The following is a 25,257-nucleotide window of genomic DNA, read 5'->3' on the forward strand; positions in this document are numbered from 1 at the left end:
ACCCTAGATGTAGTATCCTAACACTTTGACCCTAAACAGAACACCCAGAAATGTTACCCGATTTTTACTACTGAACAGAACATTATGTCAATTTTATCTCTCGCAGTGTTTGTGATACTACCTATGTTTGCCCACATGATGGCGCTCAAGGATAAGACGGGTACATAGTTTTTAAATTACACGATCACACTTACAAAATTATTCTGTCTATGAAGGAAATTTCTAGAAATATTCTAGTTTCATTGTAGAACAAATTACAGAACGCGCTATTTTCACATTGGACAATGACAAATTGCTCTACCTATACAGGAAATTGACAGAGAGTTTGTCACCTATGGCCGGAACACGGGTGGACAGTTATATAGCTAGATTGAGAGAGATCTGAAGTGCAGTGCAGCATAGTCACTGTCTTACCAGAATTCCATACAATTATTTTCAAGTTCTACATGGATCTGATGATAGACAAATTTACAGAAATGTTCTATGTCTCACGTTACAGGGTTAGGGATTAAGGGTTATGTCTGAATAGGTTAGGATCTGAAGTGGCACTGGCACATACTCACCATTACCCAAGTTTCAATTTATTTTCAAGTTCTACATGTCTATGTGAAAATTTACAGAAATCTTCTGTCTACCAAAATCTCATAGTAACTAATTAAGAATATAGCAATTTGTCACAGTGACAAAAATTTGAATACTGGGACATATATATACTTTGGATGTTCTCACTCTTCTAGGTTGTAAGGAGTGAGCCCCTTTGTCCTTTCATTAAATAAGATCAGGTAACCTTACATGTTCATTTAATAATACGAAGTTGTAGACAAAATGTAATTTTTCTGTAAATTTTTGCAGGTCACTTCTAGTGACAACAGTCCATTTATATTATTACATTATATTTCTGTCATTTTAATATGAAGGAATAGATTTTTTTTGTAGTCTTTAATTAACTTTATTAAAGGTCTTCATTGTGTAGCCTATTCATTCCTATCATGGACAGCAAACACAGAAATTGGAACCAGACGTCTACCTCTGCAGATCATGGAGCCAAGGAATGAAGCTGAACCTCACAGGTATTTGATTAAGTCATCCAAATTTCTCAAACACTATTTGGCATTTTTAAACTGACCTGGATTTCGTTTTTAGGTGCCGCTGCCCTGTTGATCCATTGACCATGACCATTGTAGGTCTGTGTGATCATCACTGTGTTCCTTCTCGATGTGCTTGTGGGTGCTACTACTTCAGAAAAATAAAATAATTTAAGAATTTCGACTATGTCTGAATATGTTTATTTAATATATAGAAAAGTTACAGAACTCTTCTATGTTCATATAGGAAAATACAATTGTTCTATCTATGTAGAAAATTTACAGAAATGTTCTATGTCTCAGTTAGGGTTAGGGTTAGGGTTATGTCTGAATTAGGGTAAGGATCTGAAGTGCAGTGGCACATACTCACCATTACCCAAGTTTCAATTTATTTTCAAGTTCTACATGTCTATGTAGAAAATTTACAGAAATGTTCTATGTCTCAGTTAGGGTTAGGGTTAGGGTTATGTCTGAATTAGGGTTAGGATCTGAAGTGCACTGGCGCATACTCACTGTTGCCCAAGTTTCAATTTATTTTCAAGTTCTACATGTCTATGTAGAAAATTTACAGAAATTTTCTGTCTTCCGAAATGTCATAATACTAATTAAAAATATAGCAATTTGTCACGTGACAAAAATTTGAATACTGTGACATATATATAGTTTGGATGTTCTCACTCTTCTAGGTTGTAAGGAGTGAGCCCCTTTGTCCTGTCATTAAAAAAAGATCAGGTAAACCTTACAATATTCATTTAATAATACGAAGTTGTAGACAAAATGTAATTTTTCTGTAAATTTTTGCAGGTCACTTCTAGTGACAACAGTCCCAATCATTGTATTTCTGTCATTTTAATATGAAAATAGATTTATTTTGTAGTCTTTCATTAACTTTATTAAAGGTCTTCATTGTGGAGCCCTATTCAATCCTATCATGGACAGAAACACAGAAATTGGAACCAGACATTTACCTCTGCAGATCATGGAGCCAAGGAACGAAGCTGGACCTCACAGGTATTTGATTAAGTCATCCAAAATTTCTCAAACACTATTTGGCATTTTTAAACTGACCTGGAATTTTTTTTTAGGCGCCGCTGCCCTGTTGACCCACTGAGCATTGCCCTTGTAGGTTTTGTGATCATCACTGTGTTCCTTCTCTACCTGCTTGTGGTGCTACTACTTCACCAAAATAAAATAATTTAAGAACTTCGAAGATGTCTGAATGTTTATTTAATGTATAAGGTACGGTTCAATATTTAGATCTAAAAATGTGCAAATTATGCATTTCTATAACATCCTAGAAAAATTGTTTAAGGAAAAAAAATAGAAAAATTACATAATTTTTCTATGAAGTTATAGAAATGTTCAGTAATTCTTATATATTTATTTACTTAGGCTTATTTTTCTCTATGGACACAGAAAAATTATGTAAAGTTTCTAAGTTAGGGTTAGAAAATTAGTTAGAAAATTACAAAATTGTTCTATCTATGTAGAAAATTTACAGAAATGTTGTATGTCTCAATTAGGGTTAGGGTTAGGGTTATGTCTGAATTAGGGTTAGGATCTGAAGTGCGGTGGGGCATACTCACTGTTACCCGAGCTTCAAATTATTTTAAAGTTCTACATGTCCACGTAGAAAATTTACAGAAAAGATCTGTCAACATAGAAAATTTACAAAATTGTTCTATCTATACAGAACATTTACAGAAATATTCTATGTCTGAATTAAGGTTAGGGTTATATACTGAAGATCTGAAGTGGGGCATACTCACTGTTACCCAAGCTTCAAATTATTTTGAAGTTCTACATGTCTATGTGGAAAATTTACAGAAATGTTCTGATTCATAGGAAAGTTACAGAACTCTTCTATGTCTATATAGCAATTTTACAAAATTGTTCTATGACTATAAAGAACATTCACAGAACTGTATTAAAAAATTTAAAGAAAAATGACAAATTTATAGCATGACTATAGAAAATGTATTTAAACTTATTACACCATTGAGTACGTGCAATAAGACTCAATCAATGTCAACATAGATATGGAAATATTTAATAATTATTGAAACATTACATAATCAAACAATGTCTACCAATCAAGAAGCATTACGCACTTTTTATGCATGATATTAATCATATGCAAATGTAGTCACATGATGTGATAAATTTGCATATTGGGCCCTATATATATAGAGAGATGTCATGCATTTGCTTATTCTTCACAACTTTTGTATCCATGTAAGTTTAACTAATTTTGAGTAGTATTAATATGAAATCATAGAACACGTCTGTAATTTTTCTGATTTTCTTGCAGGTTTTCAAAGACAGAGACACACACCTTTCTCACCATAAATATTCTGTAAGTTTATTATTACAACTACATCAATTTAATAAGAAATTCTAAAATATTTCTAAACATATAACTTTATTGCAGGGTTTGCATCATTGTAGTGACAACAGCACGTCCTGTTAGGCTTTCTGACCATAAACATTCTGTAAGTTTAATAACATTTATGTAAATTTAATATAAAACAGAACATTTGTGTAATATTGCTATGTCTTTATTGCAGTCTATCATTGTTGATGGTGAAGACAAAAAACTTCATTCACTCATCTTACAACTTGTGTAAGTTAATAACATTTATGTAATTTTAATATGAAAATATGGAATGTTTTTGTAATTTTTCTATATTTTTATTATAGGTCATTGTTGATCAAAAGGATCACAGACTACAGAGATTCTCTAAGTTTATTGACATATTTACAACAATTTGACACAAAATCATACAACACTTTTGTTATTTTTATGTAACTATGTTTCAGTTAATTACCTAATATTTACATAACTACTACAAATTAACTAACACAATTAGTAATTAATCTGTAATTTTATAAAAGGTTATTGGATCATGGATCTGTACAAAGACCCACGACAGAAGGCTCACAGTCCCTCCTCTGAAGCTGAGGTGTGTACATTTACTGCACTGTTCATTACTTTTAATATGATTTTTTTCTACAGCATCAGTTTTCTTTTGTAATCTAGAAAAAGGGGAAAGAACAGAATATTTCAGCATCTCAAGGCCAGACCGGGGAACCAGAGGTCAAAGACAAAGATGGAAAAGAACAAAAAGGAAAAGGTGTAGAGAAGACTACTCAAGAACTTGAAAATGATTGCTGAAAATAATGTTGAAACTGTTAACTGTAAATCATGTTGAAACTTAAAAATGTTCTTTTGTTATCCCAATAAAAGTGATTTTTTTTGTTTTTCTCTAAAAAGAAATAGTAACAGATGAGCATGAGGGCAGTCTGTGAGGCTGTGTAGCCCTCAATTTGCAATACTGAAACTGTAATAAAAGTTATTGTTCATTAAAATGTTTTGAACTCCAATTAAAACTGACTGGTGTCTTTTTTTAAAAGAAATTACAAAATTGTTCTATCTATAAAGAACATTTACAGAAATGTTCTATGTCTGAATTAAGGTTAGGGTTATATACACTGAAGATCTGAAGCGCAGTGGGGCATACTCACTGTTACCCAAGTTTCAAATTATTTTAAAGTTCTACATGTCTATGTAGAAAATTTACAGAAATGTTCTATGTCGATATAGAAAAATTACAGAACGCTTCTATGTTCATATAGGACAATTACAAAACTGTCCTATTTCTGAATTAAGGATAGGTTTACATACTGAAGATCTGAAGTGCAGTGGGGCATACTCACTGTTACCCGAGCATCAAATTATTTTCAAGTTCTACATGTCCATGTAGAAAATTTACAGAAATGTTCTGTCGGCATGGAAAATTTATAAAATTGTTCTATCTATACAGAACATTTACAGAAATATTCTGTGTCTGAATTAAGGTTAGGGTTATATACTGAAGATCTGAAGTGGGCCATACTCACTGTTACCCAAGCTTCAAATTATTTTGAAGTTCTACATGTCTATGTAGAAAATTTACAGAAATGTTCTGTTCATATAGGAAAGTTACAAAATTGTTCTACCTATGTAGAAAATTTACAGAAATGTTCTATTTCGATATAGAAAAGTTACAGAACTCTTCTATGCTCATATCAGAAAATTACAAAATTGTTCTACCTATGTAGAAAATTTACAGAAATGTTCTATGTCTCAATTAAGGATAGGGTTATATACTGAAGATCTGAAGTGCAGTGTGGCATACTCACTGTTACCCGAGCTTCACATTGTTTCGAAGTTCTACATGCCCATGTAGAAAATTTACAGAAATATTCTATGTCGATATAGAAAAGTTACAGAACTTTTCTATGCTCATATAGGAAAATTACAAAATTGTTCTATCAAGGTAGAAAATTTACAGAAATGTTCTATGTCTGAATTAAGGATAGGGTTATATACTGAAGATCTGAAGTGCAGTGGGGCATACTCACTGTTACCCGAGCTTAACATCGTTTTGAAGTTCTACATGCCCATGTAGAAAATTTACAGAAATGTTCTATGTCGATATAGAAAAGTTACAGAAATTTTCTATGCTCATATAGGAAAATTACAAAATTGATCTACCGAGGTAGAAAATTTACAGAAATGTTCTATGTCTGAATTAAGGATAGGGTTATATACTGAAGATCTGAAGTGCAGTGTAGCATACTCACTGTTACCCGAGCTTCACATTGTTTCAAAGTTCTACATGCCCACGTAGAAAATTTACAGAAATGTTCTATGTCGATATAGAAAAGTTACAGAACTTTTCTATGCTCATATAGGAAAATTACAAAATTGTTCTATCAAGGTAGAAAATTTACAGAAATGTTCTATGTCTGAATTAAGGATAGGGTTATATACTGAAGATCTGAAGTGCAGTGGGGCATACTCACTGTTACCCGAGCTTAACATCGTTTCGAAGTTCTACATGCCCACGTAGAAAATTTACAGAAATGTTATATGTCGATATAGAAAAGTTACAGAACTTTTCTATGCTCATATAGGAAAATTACAAAATTGTTCTACCTATGTAGAAAATTTACAGAAATGTTCTATGTCTGAATTAAGGATAGGGTTATATACTGAAGATCTGAGGTGCAGTGTAGCATACTCACTGTTACCCGAGCTTCACATTGTTTCAAAGTTCTACATGCCCACGTAGAAAATTTACAGAAATGTTCTATGTCGATATAGAAAAGTTACAGAACTTTTCTATGCTCATATAGGAAAATTACAAAATTGATCTACCTATGTAGAAAATTTACAGAAATGTTCTATGTCTGAATTAAGGATAGGGTTATATACTGAAGATCTGAAGTGCAGTGGGGCATACTCACTGTTACCCGAGCTTCATTATTTCAAAGTTCTACATGCCCATGTAGAAAATTTACAGAAATGTTCTATGTCGATATAGAAATGTTACAAAACCTTTCTATGTTCATATAGGAAAATTACAAAATTGTTCTATCTGTGTAGAAGATTTACAGAAATATTCTATGTCGATATAGAAAAGTTACAGAAATTTTCTATGCTCATATAGGAAAATTACAAAATTGATCTATCAAGGTAGAAAATTTACAGAAATATTCTATGTCTGAATTAAGGATGGGGTTATATACTGAAGATCTGAAGTGCAGTGTGGCATACTCACTGTTACCCGAGCTTCACATTGTTTCGAAGTTCTACATGCCCACATAGAAAATTTACAGAAATGTTCTATGTCGATATAGAAAAGTTACAGAACTTTTCTATGCTCATATAGGAAAATTACAAAATTGTTCTATCTATGTAGAAAATTTACAGAAATATTCTATGTCGATATAGAAAAGTTACAGAATTGTTCTATGCTCATATAGGAAAATTACAAAATTGTCCTATCAAGGTAGAAAATTTACAGAAATGTTCTATGTCTGAATTAAGGATAGGGTTATATACTGAAGATCTGAAGTGCAGTGGGGCATACTCACTGTTACCCGAGCTTCATTATTTCAAAGTTCTACATGCCCACGTAGAAATTTTACAGAAATGTTCTATGTCGATATAGAAAAGTTACAAAACTTTTCTATGCTCATATAGGAAAATTACAAAATTGTCCTATCAAGGTAGAAAATTTACAGAAATGTTCTATGTCTGAATTAAGGTTAGGGTTATATACTGAAGATCTGAAGTGGGGCATACTCACTGTTACCCAAGCTTCAAATTATTTTGAAGTGCTACATGTCTATGTGGAAAATTTACAGAAATGTTCTGATTCATAGGAAAGTTACAGAACTCTTCTATGTCTATATAGCAATTTTACAAAATTGTTCTATGACTATAAAGAACATTCACAGAACTGTATTAAAAAATTTAAAGAAAAATGACAAATTTATAGCATGACTATAGAAAATGTATTTAAACTTATTACAACATTGAGTACGTGCAATAAGACTCAATCAATGTCAACATAGATATGGAAATATTTAATAATTATTGAAACATTACATAATCAAACAATGTCTACCAATCAAGAAGCATTACGCACTTTTTATGCATGATATTAATCATATGCAAATGTAGTCACATGATGTGATAAATTTGCATATTGGGCCCTATATATATAGAGAGATGTCATGCATTTGCTTATTCTTCACAACTTTTGTATCCATGTAAGTTTAACTAATTTTGAGTAGTATTAATATGAAATCATAGAACACGTCTGTAATTTTTCTGATTTTCTTGCAGGTTTTCAAAGACAGAGACACACACCTTTCTCACCATAAATATTCTGTAAGTTTATTATTACAACTACATCAATTTAATAAGAAATTCTAAAATATTTCTAAACATATAACTTTATTGCAGGGTTTGCATCATTGTAGTGACAACAGCACGTCCTGTTAGGCTTTCTGACCATAAACATTCTGTAAGTTTAATAACATTTATGTAAATTTAATATAAAACAGAACATTTGTGTAATATTGCTATGTCTTTATTGCAGTCTATCATTGTTGATGGTGAAGACAAAAAACTTCATTCACTCATCTTACAACTTGTGTAAGTTAATAACATTTATGTAATTTTAATATGAAAATATGGAATGTTTTTGTAATTTTTCTATATTTTTATTATAGGTCATTGTTGATCAAAAGGATCACAGACTACAGAGATTCTCTAAGTTTATTGACATATTTACAACAATTTGACACAAAATCATACAACACTTTTGTTATTTTTATGTAACTATGTTTCAGTTAATTACCTAATATTTACATAACTACTACAAATTAACTAACACAATTAGTAATTAATCTGTAATTTTATAAAAGGTTATTGGATCATGGATCTGTACAAAGACCCACGACAGAAGGCTCACAGTCCCTCCTCTGAAGCTGAGGTGTGTACATTTACTGCACTGTTCATTACTTTTAATATGATTTTTTTCTACAGCATCACTTTTCTTTTGTAATCTAGAAAAAGGGGAAAGAACAGAATATTTCAGCATCTCAAGGCCAGACCGGGGAACCAGAGGTCAAAGACAAAGATGGAAAAGAACAAAAAGGAAAAGGTGTAGAGAAGACTACTCAAGAACTTGAAAATGATTGCTGAAAATAATGTTGAAACTGTTAACTGTAAATCATGTTGAAACTTAAAAATGTTCTTTTGTTATCCCAATAAAAGTGATTTTTTTTGTTTTTCTCTAAAAAGAAATAGTAACAGATGAGCATGAGGGCAGTCTGTGAGGCTGTGTAGCCCTCAATTTGCAATACTGAAACTGTAATAAAAGTTATTGTTCATTAAAATGTTTTGAACTCCAATTAAAACTGACTGGTGTCTTTTTTTAAAAGAAATTACAAAATTGTTCTATCTATAAAGAACATTTACAGAAATGTTCTATGTCTGAATTAAGGTTAGGGTTATATACACTGAAGATCTGAAGTGCAGTGGGGCATACTCACTGTTACCCAAGTTTCAAATTATTTTAAAGTTCTACATGTCTATGTAGAAAATTTACAGAAATGTTCTATGTCGATATAGAAAAATTACAGAACGCTTCTATGTTCATATAGGACAATTACAAAACTGTCCTATTTCTGAATTAAGGATAGGTTTACATACTGAAGATCTGAAGTGCAGTGGGGCATACTCACTGTTACCCGAGCATCAAATTATTTTCAAAGTTCTACATGTCCATGTAGAAAATTTACAGAAATGTTCTGTCGGCATGGAAAATTTATAAAATTGTTCTATCTATACAGAACATTTACAGAAATATTCTGTGTCTGAATTAAGGTTAGGGTTATATACTGAAGATCTGAAGTGGGCCATACTCACTGTTACCCAAGCTTCAAATTATTTTGAAGTTCTACATGTCTATGTAGAAAAGTTACAGAACTCTTCTATGCTCATATCAGAAAATTACAAAATTGTTCTACCTATGTAGAAAATTTACAGAAATGTTCTATGTCTCAATTAAGGATAGGGTTATATACTGAAGATCTGAAGTGCAGTGTGGCATACTCACTGTTACCCGAGCTTCACATTGTTTCGAAGTTCTACATGCCCATGTAGAAAATTTACAGAAATATTCTATGTCGATATAGAAAAGTTACAGAACTTTTCTATGCTCATATAGGAAAATTACAAAATTGTTCTATCAAGGTAGAAAATTTACAGAAATGTTCTATGTCTGAATTAAGGATAGGGTTATATACTGAAGATCTGAAGTGCAGTGGGGCATACTCACTGTTACCCGAGCTTAACATCGTTTTGAAGTTCTACATGCCCATGTAGAAAATTTACAGAAATGTTCTATGTCGATATAGAAAAGTTACAGAACTTTTCTATGCTCATATAGGAAAATTACATTATTGTTCTATCTATGTAGAAAATTTACAGAAATGTTCTATGTCTGAATTAAGGATAGGGTTATATACTGAAGATCTGAAGTGCAGTGTAGCATACTCACTGTTACCCGAGTTTCACATTGTTTCAAAGTTCTACATGCCCACGTAGAAAATTTACAGAAATGTTCTATGTCGATATAGAAAAGTTACAGAAATTTTCTATGCTCATATAGGAAAATTACAAAATTGATCTACCGAGGTAGAAAATTTACAGAAATGTTCTATGTCTGAATTAAGGATAGGGTTATATACTGAAGATCTGAAGTGCAGTGTAGCATACTCACTGTTACCCGAGCTTCACATTGTTTCAAAGTTCTACATGCCCACGTAGAAAATTTACAGAAATGTTCTATGTCGATATAGAAAAGTTACAGAAACTTTTCTATGCTCATATAGGAAAATTACAAAATTGTCCTATCAAGGTAGAAAATTTACAGAAATGTTCTATGTCTGAATTAAGGATAGGGTTATATACTGAAGATCTGAAGTGCAGTGGGGCATACTCACTGTTACCCGAGCTTAACATCGTTTTGAAGTTCTACATGCCCACGTAGAAAATTTACAGAAATGTTCTATGTCGATATAGAAAAGTTACAGAACTTTTCTATGCTCATATAGGAAAATTACAAAATTGATCTACCTATGTAGAAAATTTACAGAAATGTTCTATGTCTGAATTAAGCATAGGGTTATATACTGAAGATCTGAAGTGCAGTGGGGCATACTCACTGTTACCCGAGCTTCATTATTTCAAAGTTCTACATGCCCACATAGAAAATTTACAGAAATGTTCTATGTCGATATAGAAATGTTACAAAACGTTTCTATGTTCATATAGGAAAATTACAAAATTGTTCTATCTGTGTAGAAGATTTACAGAAATATTCTATGTCGATATAGAAAAGTTACAGAAATTTTCTATGCTCATATAGGAAAATTACAAAATTGATCTATCAAGGTAGAAAATTTACAGAAATATTCTATGTCTGAATTAAGGATGGGGTTATATACTGAAGATCTGAAGTGCAGTGTGGCATACTCACTGTTACCCGAGCTTCACATTGTTTCGAAGTTCTACATGCCCACATAGAAAATTTACAGAAATGTTCTATGTCGATATAGAAAAGTTACAGATGTTTTCTATGCTCATATAGGAAAATTACAAAATTGTTCTATCTATGTAGAAAATTTACAGAAATATTCTATGTCGATATAGAAAAGTTACAGAATTGTTCTATGCTCATATAGGAAAATTACAAAATTGTCCTATCAAGGTAGAAAATTTACAGAAATGTTCTATGTCTGAATTAAGGATAGGGTTATATACTGAAGATCTGAAGTGCAGTGGGGCATACTCACTGTTACCCGAGCTTCATTATTTCAAAGTTCTACATGCCCACGTAGAAATTTTACAGAAATGTTCTATGTCGATATAGAAAAGTTACAAAACTTCTCTATGCTCATATAGGAAAATTACAAAATTGTCCTATCAAGGTAGAAAATTTACAGAAATGTTCTATGTCTGAATTAAGGATAGGGTTATATACTGAAGATCTGAAGTGCAGTGGGGCATACTCACTGTTACCCGAGCTTCATTATTTCAAAGTTCTACATGCCCACGTAGAAATTTTACAGAAATGTTCTATGTCGATATAGAAAAGTTACAAAACTTTTCTATGCTCATATAGGAAAATTACAAAATTGTCCTATCAAGGTAGAAAATTTACAGAAATGTTCTATGTCTGAATTAAGGATAGGGTTATATACTGAAGATCTGAAGTGCAGTGGGGCATACTCACTGTTACCCGAGCTTCACATTATTTCAAAGTTCTACATGCCCACGTAGAAATTTTACAGAAATGTTCTATGTCGATATAGAAAAGTTACAAAACCTTTCTATGTTCATATAGGAAAATTACAAAATTGTTCTATCTGTGTAGAAGATTTACAGAAATATTATATGTCGATATAGAAAAGTTACAGAACTTTTCTATGCTCATATACGAAAATTACAAAATTGATCTATCAAGGTAGAAAATTTACAGAAATGTTCTATGTCTGGATTAAGGATAGGGTTATATACTGAAGATCTGAAGTGCAGTGGGGCATACTCACTGTTACCCGAGCTTCATTATTTCAAAGTTCTACATGCCCACGTAGAAATTTTACAGAAATGTTCTATGTCGATATAGAAAAGTTACAAAACCTTTCTATGTTCATATAGGAAAATTACAAAATTGTTCTATCTGTGTAGAAGATTTACAGAAATATTATATGTCGATATAGAAAAGTTACAGAACTTTTCTATGCTCATATAGGAAAATTACAAAATTGATCTATCAAGGTAGAAAATTTACAGAAATGTTCTATGTCTGGATTAAGGATAGGGTTATATACTGAAGATCTGAAGTGCAGTGTGGCATACTCACTGTTACCCGAGCTTCACATTGTTTCGAAGTTCTACATGCCCACATAGAAAATTTACAGAAATGTTATATGTTGATATAGAAAAGTTACAGAACTTTTCTATGCTCATTTAGGAAAATTACAAAATTGTTCTACCGAGGTAGAAAATTTACAGAAATGTTCTATATTAATATAGGAAAATTACAAAATTGTTCTATCTATGTAGAAGATTTACAGAAATGTTCTATGTCGATATAGAAAAATTACAGAACTTTTCTATGCTCATATAGGAAAATTACAAAATTGTTCTACCTAGATAGAAAATTTACAGAAATGTTCTATGTCTGAATTAAGGATAGGGTTATATACTGAAGATTTGAAGTGCAGTGGGGCATACTCACTGTTACCCGAGCTTCATTATTTCAAAGTTCTACATGCCCATGTAGAAAATTTACAGAAATGTTCTATGTCGATATAGGAATGTTACAAAACCTTTCTATGTTCGTATAGGAAAATTACAAAATTGTTCTATCTATGTAGAAGATTTACAGAAATATTCTATGTCGATATAGAAAAGTTACAGAAATTTTCTATGCTCATATAGGAAAATTACAAAATTGATCTATCAAGGTAGAAAATTTACAGAAATATTCTATGTCTGAATTAAGGATAGGGTTATATACTGAAGATCTGAAGTGCAGTGGGGCATACTCACTGTTACCCGAGCTTCACATTGTTTCGAAGTTCTACATGCCCACATAGAAAATTTACAGAAATGTTCTATGTCGATATAGAAAAGTTACAGAACTTTTCTATGCTCATATAGGAAAATTACAAAATTGTTCTATCTATGTAGAAAATTTACAGAAATGTTCTATGTCAATATAGAAAAGTTACAGAACTTTTCTATGCTCATATAGGAAAATTACAAAATTGTTCTACCTATGTAGAAAATTTACAGAAATGTTCTATGTCTGAATTAAGGATAGGGTTATATACTGAAGATCTGAAGTGCAGTGGGGCATACTCACTGTTACCCGAGCTTCACATTATTTCAAAGTTCTACATGCCCACGTAGAAATTTTACAGAAATGTTCTATGTCGATATAGAAAAGTTACAAAACCTTTCTATGTTCATATAGGAAAATTACAAAATTGTTCTATCTATGTAGAAAATTTACAGAAATGTTCTATGTCAATATAGAAAAGTTACAGAACTTTTCTATGCTCATATAGGAAAATTACAAAATTGTTCTACCTATGTAGAAAATTTACAGAAATGTTCTATGTCTGAATTATGGATAGGGTTATATACTGAAGATCTGAAGTGCAGTGGGGCATACTCACTGTTACCCAAGCTTCACATTGTTTCGAAGTACTACATGCCCATTTAGAAAATTTACAGAAATGTTCTATGTTGATATAGAAAAGTTACAGAACTCTTCTATGTTCATATAGGAAAATTACAAAATTGTTCTACCTAGGTAGAAAATTTACAGAAATGTTCTATGTTCATATAGGAAAATTTCAAAATTGTTCTATCTATGCAGAACATTAGCAGAAATGTTCTATGTCTGGATTAAGGTTAGAGTTATATACTGCAAATCTGTCCATGGAGACGGCTGAGCCTAAATAAGTAGTTCCAGAAGGATTACTGAACATTTCTATAACATTATAGAAAATTTGTGTAATTTTAACTCGAAAATGTTTTAAGTTTTTATGGTCTCCCAGTGGCTTCACTCTCCAGAGGTCTCCCAGTGGCCTGGTTCTCTGTAGCGGCAGGATTAAGGGGTTTAATGCGGGGGGGTGCTTAAGTGTGGGCCAGAAGGGTTCAGATGGTGCGCAAGGTTCCTGGAGACCCTTAGCCCCGGATAGGTCAGAGTGGGGAATCCGACCACACCCGGGGAAGGGAGTTAAGGGAGGTTGGTAGGGGAAAAAGCGAGCCTTGGAGGTATGTGGGTCTCTATGGACATAGAAAAATTATGTTAATTTTCTAGTTTCTAGAAATTTTACAGAAATGTTCTATGTCCACATAGAAAATTTACAAAATGTTTCAATGTTGATATATATGAAAATCACAAAATTGTTATATCTATCCAGAGCATTCACAGAAATGTTCCATGTCTGAATTAAGGTTAGAGTTATATACTGCAAATCTGTCCAGAGAGAAATCTAAGCCTAAATAAGTAATTCCAGAAGAATTACCAAACATTTCTATAACATTGTAGAAAAATTGTCTAATTCGAACTCAAAAATTTTCTAAGTTTTTATGGTCTCCCAGTGGCTTCACTCTCCAGAGGTCTCCCAGTGGCCTGGTTCTCTGTAGCGGTGGGATTAAGGGGTTTAGTGCGGGGGGGGTGCTTAAGTGTGGGCCAGAAGGGTTCGGATGGTGCGCAAGGTTCCTGGAGGCCCTTAGCCCCAGATGGGTCAGAGTGGGGAATCCGACCACGCCCGGGGAAGGGAGTTAAGGGAGGTCAGTAGAGGAAAAAGCGAGCCTTGGAGGTATGTGGGTCTCTATGGACATAGAAAAATTATGTTAATTTTCTAGTTTCTAGAAATTTTACAGAAATGTTCTATGTCCACATAGAAAATTTACAAAATGTTTCAATGTTGATATATATGAAAATTACAAAATTGTTATATCTATCCGGAGCATTCACAGAAATGTTCCATGTCTGAATTAAGATTAGAGTTATATACTGCAAATCTGTCCAGAGAGAAATCTAAGCCTAAATAAGTAATTCCAGAAGAATTACCAAACATTTCTATAACATTGTAGAAAAATTGTCTAATTCGAACTCAAAAATTTTCTAAGTTTTTATGGTCTCCCAGTGGCTTCACTCTCCAGAGGTCTCCCAGTGGTCTGGTTCTCTGTAGCGGCGGGATTAAGGGGTTTAGTGCGGGGGGGTGCTTAAGTGTGGGCCCAACAGGTTCGGATGGTGCGCAAGGTTCCTGGTGGCCTTTAGCCCCGGATGGGTCAGAGTGGGGAATCCGAACATGCCCGGGGAAGGGAGTTAAGGGAGGTCAGTAGAGGGAAAAGGGGGCCTTGGAAGTATGTGGGTCTCTATGGACATAGAAAAATTATGTTAATTTTCTAGTTTCTAGGAATTTTACAGAAATTTTCTATGTCTGAATTCAGGTTAGGGTAGATCTGAAGTTCAGTGGACCATACTCACTGTCACCCAAATTATTTTCAAGTTCTACATGTCTATGCAGAAAATGTACAGAAATGTTCTATGTCGATATAGAAAAGTTACAGAACTCTTCTATGCTCATATAGGAAAATTACAAAATAGTTATATCTATGTAGAAAATTTACAGAAATTTTCTATGTCTGAATTAAGGATAGGGTTATATACTGAAGATCTGAAGTGCAGTGGGGCATACTCACTGTTACCCAAGCTTCATATTGTTTCGAAGTTCTACATGCCCATGTAGAAAATTTACAGAAATGTTCTATGTCTGAATTAAGGATAGGGTTATATACTGAAGATCTGAAGTGCAGTGGGGCATACTCACTGTTACCAGAGCTTCACATTGTTTCGAAGTTCTACATGTCTATGTAGAAAATTTACAGAAATGTTCTATGTCAATATAGAAAAGTTACAGAACTTTTCTATGCTCATATAGGAAAATTACAAAATTGTCCTATCAAGGTAGAAAATTTACAGAAATGTTCTATGTCTGAATTAAGGATAGGGTTATATACTGAAGATCTGAAGTGCAGTGGGGCATACTCACTGTTACCGAAGCTTCACATTGTTTCGAAGTACTACATGCCCATGTAGAAAATTTACAGAAATGTTCTATGTTGATATAGAAAAGTTACAGAACTCTTCTATGTTCATATAGGAAAATTACAAAATTGTTCTATCTACGCAGAACATTATCAGAAATGTTCTATGTCTGGATTAAGGTTAGAGTTATATACTGCAAATCTGTCCATGGAGAAGGCTGAGCCTAAATAAGTAGTTCCAGAAGGATTACCGAACATTTCTATAACATTATAGAAAATTTGTGTAATTTTAACTCGAAAATTTTCTAAGTTTTTATGGTCTCCCAGTGGCTTCACTCTCCAGAGGTCTCCCAGTGGCCTGGTTCTCTGGAGCGGCGGGATTAAGGGGTTTAGTGCGGGGGGGGTGCTTAAGTGTGGGCCAGAAGGGTTCGGATGGTGCGCAAGGTTCCTGGAGACCCTTAGCCCTGGATAGGTCAGAGTGGGGAATCCGACCACGCCCGGGGAAGGGAGTTAAGGGAGGTTGGTAGAGGGAAAAGGGGGCCTTGGAAGTATGTGGGTCTCTATGGACATAGAAAAATTATGTTAATTTTCTAGTTTCTAGGAATTTTACAGAAATGTTCTATGTCTGAATTCAGGTTAGGGTAGATCTGAAGTTCAGTGGACCATACTCACTGTCACCCAAATTATTTTCAATTTCTACATGTCTATGCGGAAAATGTACAGAAAAGTTCTGTCCACATAGGAAAATGACAAAATTGTTCTACTATACAGAACTTTTACAGAAATGTTCTATGTCTCAGTTAGGGTTAGGGTTAGGGCTATGTCTGAATTAGGGATAGGATCTGAAGTGCAGTGGAACATACTCACTGTTACCCAAGTTTCAAATTATTTTAAAGTTCTACATGTCTATGTGGAAAATTTACAGAAAAGTTCTGTCCACATAGGAAAATGACAAAATTGTTCTACTATACAGAACTTTTACAGAAATGTTCTATGTCTGAATTAAGGTTAGGGTTGATCTGAAGTTCAATGGACCATACTCACTGTTAGCCAAATTATGTTCAAGTTCTACATGTCTATGTGGAAAATGTACAGAATAGTTCTGTCGGCATGGAAAATTTACAAAATTGTTCTACTATACAGAACATTTACAGAAATGTTCTATGTCTGAATTCAGGTTAGGGTTATATACTGTAGATCTGAAGTTCGGTGGACCATACTCACTGTTACCCAAATTATTTTCAAGTTCTACATGTCTATGTGGAAAATGTACAGAAAAGTTCTGTCGGCATGGAAAATTTACAAAATTGTTCTACTATACAGAACATTCACAGAAATGTTCTATGTCTGAATTCAGGTTAGGGTTACATACTGAAGATCTGAAGTGGGGCATACATCACTGTTACCCGAGTTTCAAATTAATTTAAAGTTCTACATGTCCATGTAGAAAATTTACAGAAATGTGCTATGTCTCAGTTAGGGTTAGGGTTAGGGTTATGTCTGAATTAGGGATAGGATCTGAAGTGCAGTGGAACATACTCACTGTTACCCAAGTTTCAAATTATTTTAAAGTTCTACATGTCTATGTGGAAAATTTACAGAAAAGATCTGTCGACATAGGAAAATGACAAAATTGTTCTACTATACAGAATATTTACAGAAATGTTCTATGTCTGAATTCAGGTTAGGGTAATAAACACGTTTTTAAGTAAAATTCTGCAAATTTACTACTTTTTTATCAATTATGTGGAAAATGTGGAAAATGTGCCCCCTGGTGGCAGAAAAGTGGTACTACAACTGGTCTTAATGAACATAGAAAATATACGTAATTTTAATATTTTGAACATAGCAATATGATGTAATTTTCATCATAAATTACAAGATTTTTAGTCTTGGCCAACGCTTGGCCAGAACCGTTTTCTCCTGAATACGTAACCGCGAGTAATATTTACGTAAAAAAAATTCGAGATTACAAAAAAAAAATTATGGAATATGTAAGTCCATAGAGGGGACTTGTAAAATTAGGGATAGGATACTAACCCTAACCCTAACCTAACCCTAACCCTAACCCTAACCCTAACCCAAGACTGTCTGGGAGGTGACGTATTGCATGGGACCTACCTTCCCGGGTCTTGGAGTCAGCCACCTGGCAACGGGTGGTTGGGGCACGGTTTCCGGTCCTGGTTTTCTACCTGTCGCTCGGGGAGACTAACTGGGATAGGCCCAAATTCTCAGACCTTGTCTGGCTGACCTGGGCAACCTAGCGGTGTTAACGAAGGGTCAGTTGGGCAAGGGGTAAGTATTCAGCCTCTCTGGGTCCACTAGGACAGCACGCAGGGAAGGTGGTCTGGGGCAAACAGATCTTAAATGAGCGCCCAGTCTTCTATCAGCACACACACCACAGTTAACAATAAAAAATCCAACTTTGTAAAAAGCAAAAAAGGCTAAAAATAGCGTTCTTAAAAATACAACAGCATTTATCTAAAAAAAAGAACACTGCATTAGCTTTTATACAATATAATACTTTAAAAATAAATAACTGATTTGGGCATGGGACACAAGCCTGGGCTTGATCAACCTATGGCTGGCCGCCTCAGATGAGGGTGTATAGTGTTTAAAGGCCGAAACACCTGATGACTCTGGGGTACACTACTGATGATGTGTCCTAAAATTCCTAAAATTCATTAATCTACTCTACCACACCTGTTCGTTCTCTGACTTGCGGTCGTGGGAAGGAGAATGAATAGGTGAAAAACATAGGCCAAGCCAGGTCTTGAGGGTGCCCTGCTCAGTCTAGTGGCACATCCCTCTCTTCACCTCTTTGTTCTTTGCCTTGCGATCCAGTTGGAAGAATCAAACATAAATACAAACCTAATGCAACTATGTCAACTTGCAACAATTTTCCAATAAATTAATAAATAAAAGGAAATTTACTCCTGGACAGAGGGACTGGAAGGCTCGATGGCATTGCTTAACAAGCGGCGGCCCGTGCATTACCCTTGATCTTCCTAGCTATCCGTTAGCAGCTGGCTTGTGTCCCTGTGGTACCTAGAGACCGGGTCCTGGTTTTCTACCCATTGCTCGGAGAGATTAACTGGGATAGGCCCCAAGATGAGACCAATTCTCTAGGGCAACCTAGCGGTGTTAACAAACGGTCATTTGGGCAGGGGGTAAGTATTCAGCCTCTCTGGGTCCACTAGGACAGCACACAGGGAAGGTGGTCTGGGGCAAACAGATCTTAAATGAACACCCAGTCGTCTATCAGCACACACCACACCACAGTTTACAATTATATATATATATATATGTATATATATATATATATATATATATATATATATATATATATACATATAAACAAAACAAAAATGCATTAGCTTTTACACAATATAATACCTTAAAGATAAATAACTGAATTGGGCACGGGACACAAGCCTGGGCTTGATCAACCTCAGATAAGGGTATATAGCGTTTAAAGGCCAAAACAGCCGATGACTCTGAGGTACACTACTGATGATGTGTCATTGTACGTTCCCCTAACCCTAACCCTAAGCTTAATTCTGCACCTAACCCTTGATGTGAACCCCAAAACCTAATCCTAAACCTAAAATCAACCATACACCTAAAAACCTAATCTTAAAATTTTACCTTAATCCTAATCCTAAACCTTAAACTTAACCTTAAACCTAACCCTAAAAACTTAATCCTAATCCCTAAATTAATCCTAAACCTAAACTCACACCTAAAACTTAACTTCACCAACCTAACCCCTAAACACAACCTCAACCCTCTGACACATTTAACCTCTACACCTCATCCTAACCCTAACCCTCAACCCAACCCTTTATTACAGCTGCCCAAAATCCAGCCCCCAAACTTAACCCCTAAACACAACCCCCTGCACACGAATCCAACCCCCATGCCCTTTGCACTCATCTGACTTTCTCTTAATGGACGACTATTACCCAACTGTCCTGTAGTGGATGAATCTTTGTTAATTGCATCACATATGATGCACGTTAGCCAGATTTCAACCAAACTCTCCCTCTGTCCCTTATTGGTGCTGTAGCTCCTCCAAACTCCACCTGGTCGAGCGGGAAGCTGCGACAGATGATTCTGAGTCATCAGCTTTGCATTTCAACCTGCTTCATTTAATGGCTTAAGGTCCTATATTACCAAAATGTCCTGCTGGGTAAACGTGGTACCTCTGTAGCTGGATTAACTAGTCAGCTGCTCCCTCAGGCTGGAGTTGAGCTTTCAAAGTGGCGGTCTTGGTTTTAGTTTTTAAATGGTTTTAATGGTCCTTCTTCAGCAGGCTTGATCTCTCTGCAGTGTTTTGCTGTTGGATCTGTTCTGTTTGATTGGTAAATCTTTTAAATTTAACATGGCTTTGTTTTTAGTGGTTTATGATCCGAGATGCTCATTATTCATTTTTACAGTGCAACATAAAAAATTAAAGTGAATTAAAATTATTTCATTATGAATTAACTCAAGTAAAAGTACTGTGATTTGCTTTTACTCTAAAAAGTGCCGTCACTGGGAAAAGTGTACTGAGCTCAGTAATGAGAGTGAATGTAGTTTGTTGTTTACACCTCTGCAGTTTTGCCCTGTTTCATTGTTTTGATACCAGTGTGTGTTTCTAAATATCTACACACAGTATCTACCATAATACACTGCTGCTGCTGCTGCTGTGTTGGTTTAATGAAAAATTGTATTGTAGCAAGAATTCATTAATATCCAGAATGCCTCATATTTCAAAACTAATAATGAAAGTAAATTTGTTCACAAAACTGACTGTTAATATATTCAATATATTGTCTCTCGTTTCATAACTTCCTATTGACTCCAATTTTCTAATTCCCTCTTGTATTAATAATTACTAATAATATGCATTAGCATAACAGGAAATCGATTTTGAAAATAACTAGTTTTCATTTTGGTAAAATAAATAACACAATATGACAAATTTAGCATAAACTGTCCGTGCATGAATGAAGTTTTACGTATTCCATGATTCTTGTCATTTATTTTGAGTGCCATTAATTCCAGAGCTGGTTCTGTATGTTTCTGTACAGTTTTCAAACTGTGGATTTTCAGATTTGCAGGATTATTACTTTTTAAGCAATAGCCCTACAGTATTTTCACTATTTTCTGCAGTGAGTTCTAGACTGAGCAGAAGTTATTTTTCTGATGTCTTCTGTGAACAGAACTCTCAGACTGTAGCTAATGAATAATTAAAGTTTATTTACCCCCAGTGATCCACTGTCCCTCAAACACCAAGTGCTCTTATTATTTCACACTGTGGAGAAGTAAATGGAGCCTCTGCTGCCCCCTGCTGGACACTCTACAGACTGTAGTGCCTTATGCTGTGCAGGATTAGGGAGGATCCCACGTGCTCTGCCGCAGAGCCCCCCTGCCCCCCCTTAGACACACACACACACACAGAGAGAGAGAAACACACGCACTCTCAGCTCACCATGCAGACATTTCTATGCTTTATTAACCCGTTTTCACACATTTAACGGCTGGTTTTGATGCTGCAGTGGAGCCTCTGTCAACACGCAGAGCTGCAGTGGATGGACTGCAGTACCAGACCTCAGCGCCTCTGAGCTGCTCCACATCGACTGCAGAATCACAGACGGAGCTCTGTCCTGCTGACAGCCTGAATAAAGCTGCAGTGCATGCAGTCTGTGTTATGATGCTCACGCTGCAGTGCCTGCTGTTTGCTGTAGTGGCAGGTAAGAACTGTGAGGGGTAAACGGGGGGGTTTCATCCTCAACAACATTTATAGATTGTGCACCTGCAGTAAAGTAGGCTAATTATAAGCTAATGCAGCAGATATAATACTGTACTAATACAACAGATACTGTACTGTACTAATACAGCAGATACTGTACTAATACAGCAGATACTGTACAGTACTAATACAGCAGATACTGTACTAATACACCAGATACTGTACTGTACTAATACAGCAGAAACTGTACCAATACAGAAGGTACTGTACTGATACAGCAGATACTGTACTGTAATAATATAGCAGATACTGTACTAATACAGCAGAAACTGGACTAATACAGCAGATACTGTACTAATACAGCAGATACTGTACTGTACTAATACAGCAGGTACTGTACTGTAATAATACAGCAGATAATGTACTAATACAGCAGATACTGTACTAATACATCAGATACTGTACTAATACAGCAGATACTGTACTGGACTAATACAGCAGATACTGTACTGTACTAATACAGCAGGTTCTGTACTAATACAGCAGGTACTGTACTGTACTAACAGCAGATACTGTACTGTAATAATACAGCAGATACTGTACTAATACAGCAGATACTGTACTGTACTAATACAGCAGAAACTGTACTGTAAATACAGCAGGTACTGTACTAATACAGCAGAAACTGTACTGTACTAATACAGCAGATACTGTACTGTACTATTACAGCAGAAACTGTACTAATACAGCAGAAACTGTACTAATACAGCAGAATCTGTACTAATACACCAGATACTGTACTGTACTAATACAGCAGAAACTGTACTAATACAGCAGAAACTGTACTGTACTAATACAGCAGATACTGTACTAATACAGCAGAAACTGTACTGTACTAACAGCAGATACTGTACTGTACTATTACAGCAGAAACTGTACTAATACAGCAGAAACTGTACTAATACAGCAGAATCTGTACTAATACACCAGATACTGTACTGTACTAATACAGCAGATACTGTACTAATACAGCAGAATCTGTACTAATACACCAGATACTGTACTGTACTAATACAGCAGAAACTGTACTAATACAGCAGAAACTGTACTAATACAGCAGAATCTGTACTAATACACCAGATACTGTACTGTACTAATACAGCAGATACTGTACTAATACATCAGATACTGTACTAATACAGCAGATACTGTACTGGACTAATACAGCAGATACTGTACTGTACTAATACAGCAGGTTCTGTACTAATACAGCAGGTACTGTACTGTACTAACAGCAGATACTGTACTGTAATAATACAGCAGATACTGTACTAATACAGCAGATACTGTACTGTACTAATACAGCAGAAACTGTACTGTAAATACAGCAGGTACTGTACTAATACAGCAGAAACTGTACTGTACTAATACAGCAGATACTGTACTGTACTATTACAGCAGAAACTGTACTAATACAGCAGAAACTGTACTAATACAGCAGAATCTGTACTAATACACCAGATACTGTACTGTACTAATACAGCAGAAACTGTACTAATACAGCAGAAACTGTACTGTACTAATACAGCAGATACTGTACTAATACAGCAGAAACTGTACTGTACTAACAGCAGATACTGTACTGTACTATTACAGCAGAAACTGTACTAATACAGCAGAAACTGTACTAATACAGCAGAATCTGTACTAATACACCAGATACTGTACTGTACTAATACAGCAGATACTGTACTAATACAGCAGAATCTGTACTAATACACCAGATACTGTACTGTACTAATACAGCAGATACTGTACTAATACAACAGAAACTGTACTCTACTAATACAGCAGACTTTGAACTGTGCTGAACTGCTCAGATTACTAATGATTTAGTGTAGTAATTGAGGTTCATTGATCTCGCTGATGTTTTTTAATGTTTTTTTGATGTGTGTGTGTGTGTGTGTGTGTGTGTGTGTGTGTGTGTGTGTGTGTGTGTTAGGCAGCAGCAGTGTGGAACACATCACACATCCCAAACGCCTACTGCAGCAGAAACACACCACTGAGGAGAAACTACACAACAGACTGGACACCAGAGCGAGAGAGAGCGGACGAGAGACAGTGAGTGAGAAGAGAGAGAGACAGAGAATGGACTTATATTGACCATTCTACTGAATTAGTTCAAACTGTGCTCCCACAGTAAAAAAAACTACTTTAAAGACAGTGAAGTGTTCAAATCTTAGATATTCATGAGGATTATGTTCTGATCTATTTAAACCCAAAACATTAATAGAGACATTATTACTATTATTATTAATAATAAAAATAATAATAATAATAATAATAATAATAATAATAATAATAATTTGTATTATTTATTTTTTTCCAGTTTTTGTTTTTAAAACAAAATTGAAGTTATAAGATTTAGATTTAGATTTAGATCATGACTTCAATTTTTAAATAAAGAAATTCATTCCAATCATGTCTGAGCTGGCCAATCAGGACCCCTCAGATCTTTATTCTTTGCGATGCCTGCGGAATCAATTGGATGAGAAACTTTGCTTTTCAGCTGTGGAAACACTGGCCTTGATATTAACAAAACAAAATAATTAGTTATCAGTAACGTGACAAACAGCCAGACATTCGCGGTAAAACACGTAACGAGGCTTTTCTATGAAAGGGTTTGACAAGAACCGCAGTCGGTGAACAGGCATCAAATCCAAACAAGACAAAATACAGAAAAGAACAAACATAACGAGGAAGTGGTCAGGCAGCCACATCCAAAAAGGGGGAAGACAAAAAGTTAGAAAATCCAAAACCACAGTCAGAACACAATAAGACAGCATAGCACACAGGAAACGCTCAGTAGCTCTACTAGGAGAAGCAACACAGCGCAAAGAACCTAGTCTAAAGCTCGAGCTTACAAACTAGACTAAGGCTGGTCACATGACACACACAGAGCAGGAGAAACAGATCTGTATGCAGAGATATTCTGGGAAATGGAGTCCTTAGGTGATTCGAAGCCGGAGGTTGTGTTAAAGTAGTGAAGGACGAGTCAAGAAGTGAAAATTCCAATCTGCATGGATTATTTTTCCAGTTCTATCGCTCATTTTTCTCTTCCTTTCATCCTCTTCATTATTCAGTCCAGCGTCGAAACTGGCTTTCATTAATTATTAATCTACACACACACACACGCACATGCACACACGCACACACACACACACACTCCTCCCTCTTCTGAAATTCTCTCCTTTCACTGCTTTTTCGTCCATCACTGCAGTCTCATGGTCTCCACATTTAGAGATGAATATTAAAATCAGAACATACAAGATCAGCAGGGTGACTTAACGATGCACAGATACACATCAATATATAATCACTGCTCTTTCTTATTGTGAATTTAATTTTAATTTAGTCATGCATTTGTTGGGCCATGCGTTTGTTCAGGCCTT

General features: G+C 34.8%; 2 protein-coding genes across 2 annotated transcripts in view; both read left to right on the forward strand.

The window, feature by feature from the left end:
* LOC118805159 overlaps nt 1–25,257 on the forward strand; it is a 1,027,118-nt gene that overhangs the window by 197,888 nt on the left and 803,973 nt on the right. The window lies entirely within an intron of this gene.
* The window catches only part of LOC118805144 (disintegrin and metalloproteinase domain-containing protein 11-like), a 41,344-nt gene continuing 37,595 nt past the window's right edge, over nt 21,509–25,257 (forward strand). Inside the window, exons 1-2 of the mRNA XM_036565754.1 lie at nt 21,509–21,806; nt 23,808–23,926. Coding sequence (XP_036421647.1) covers nt 21,764–21,806; nt 23,808–23,926 — 162 coding nt within the window. The 5' untranslated portion in view covers nt 21,509–21,763. The remainder of the gene's footprint in view (nt 21,807–23,807; nt 23,927–25,257) is intronic.

Source organism: Colossoma macropomum, unplaced genomic scaffold (genome assembly GCF_904425465.1).
Source record: "Colossoma macropomum unplaced genomic scaffold, Colossoma_macropomum, whole genome shotgun sequence".
Classification (NCBI taxonomy): domain Eukaryota; kingdom Metazoa; phylum Chordata; class Actinopteri; order Characiformes; family Serrasalmidae; genus Colossoma; species Colossoma macropomum.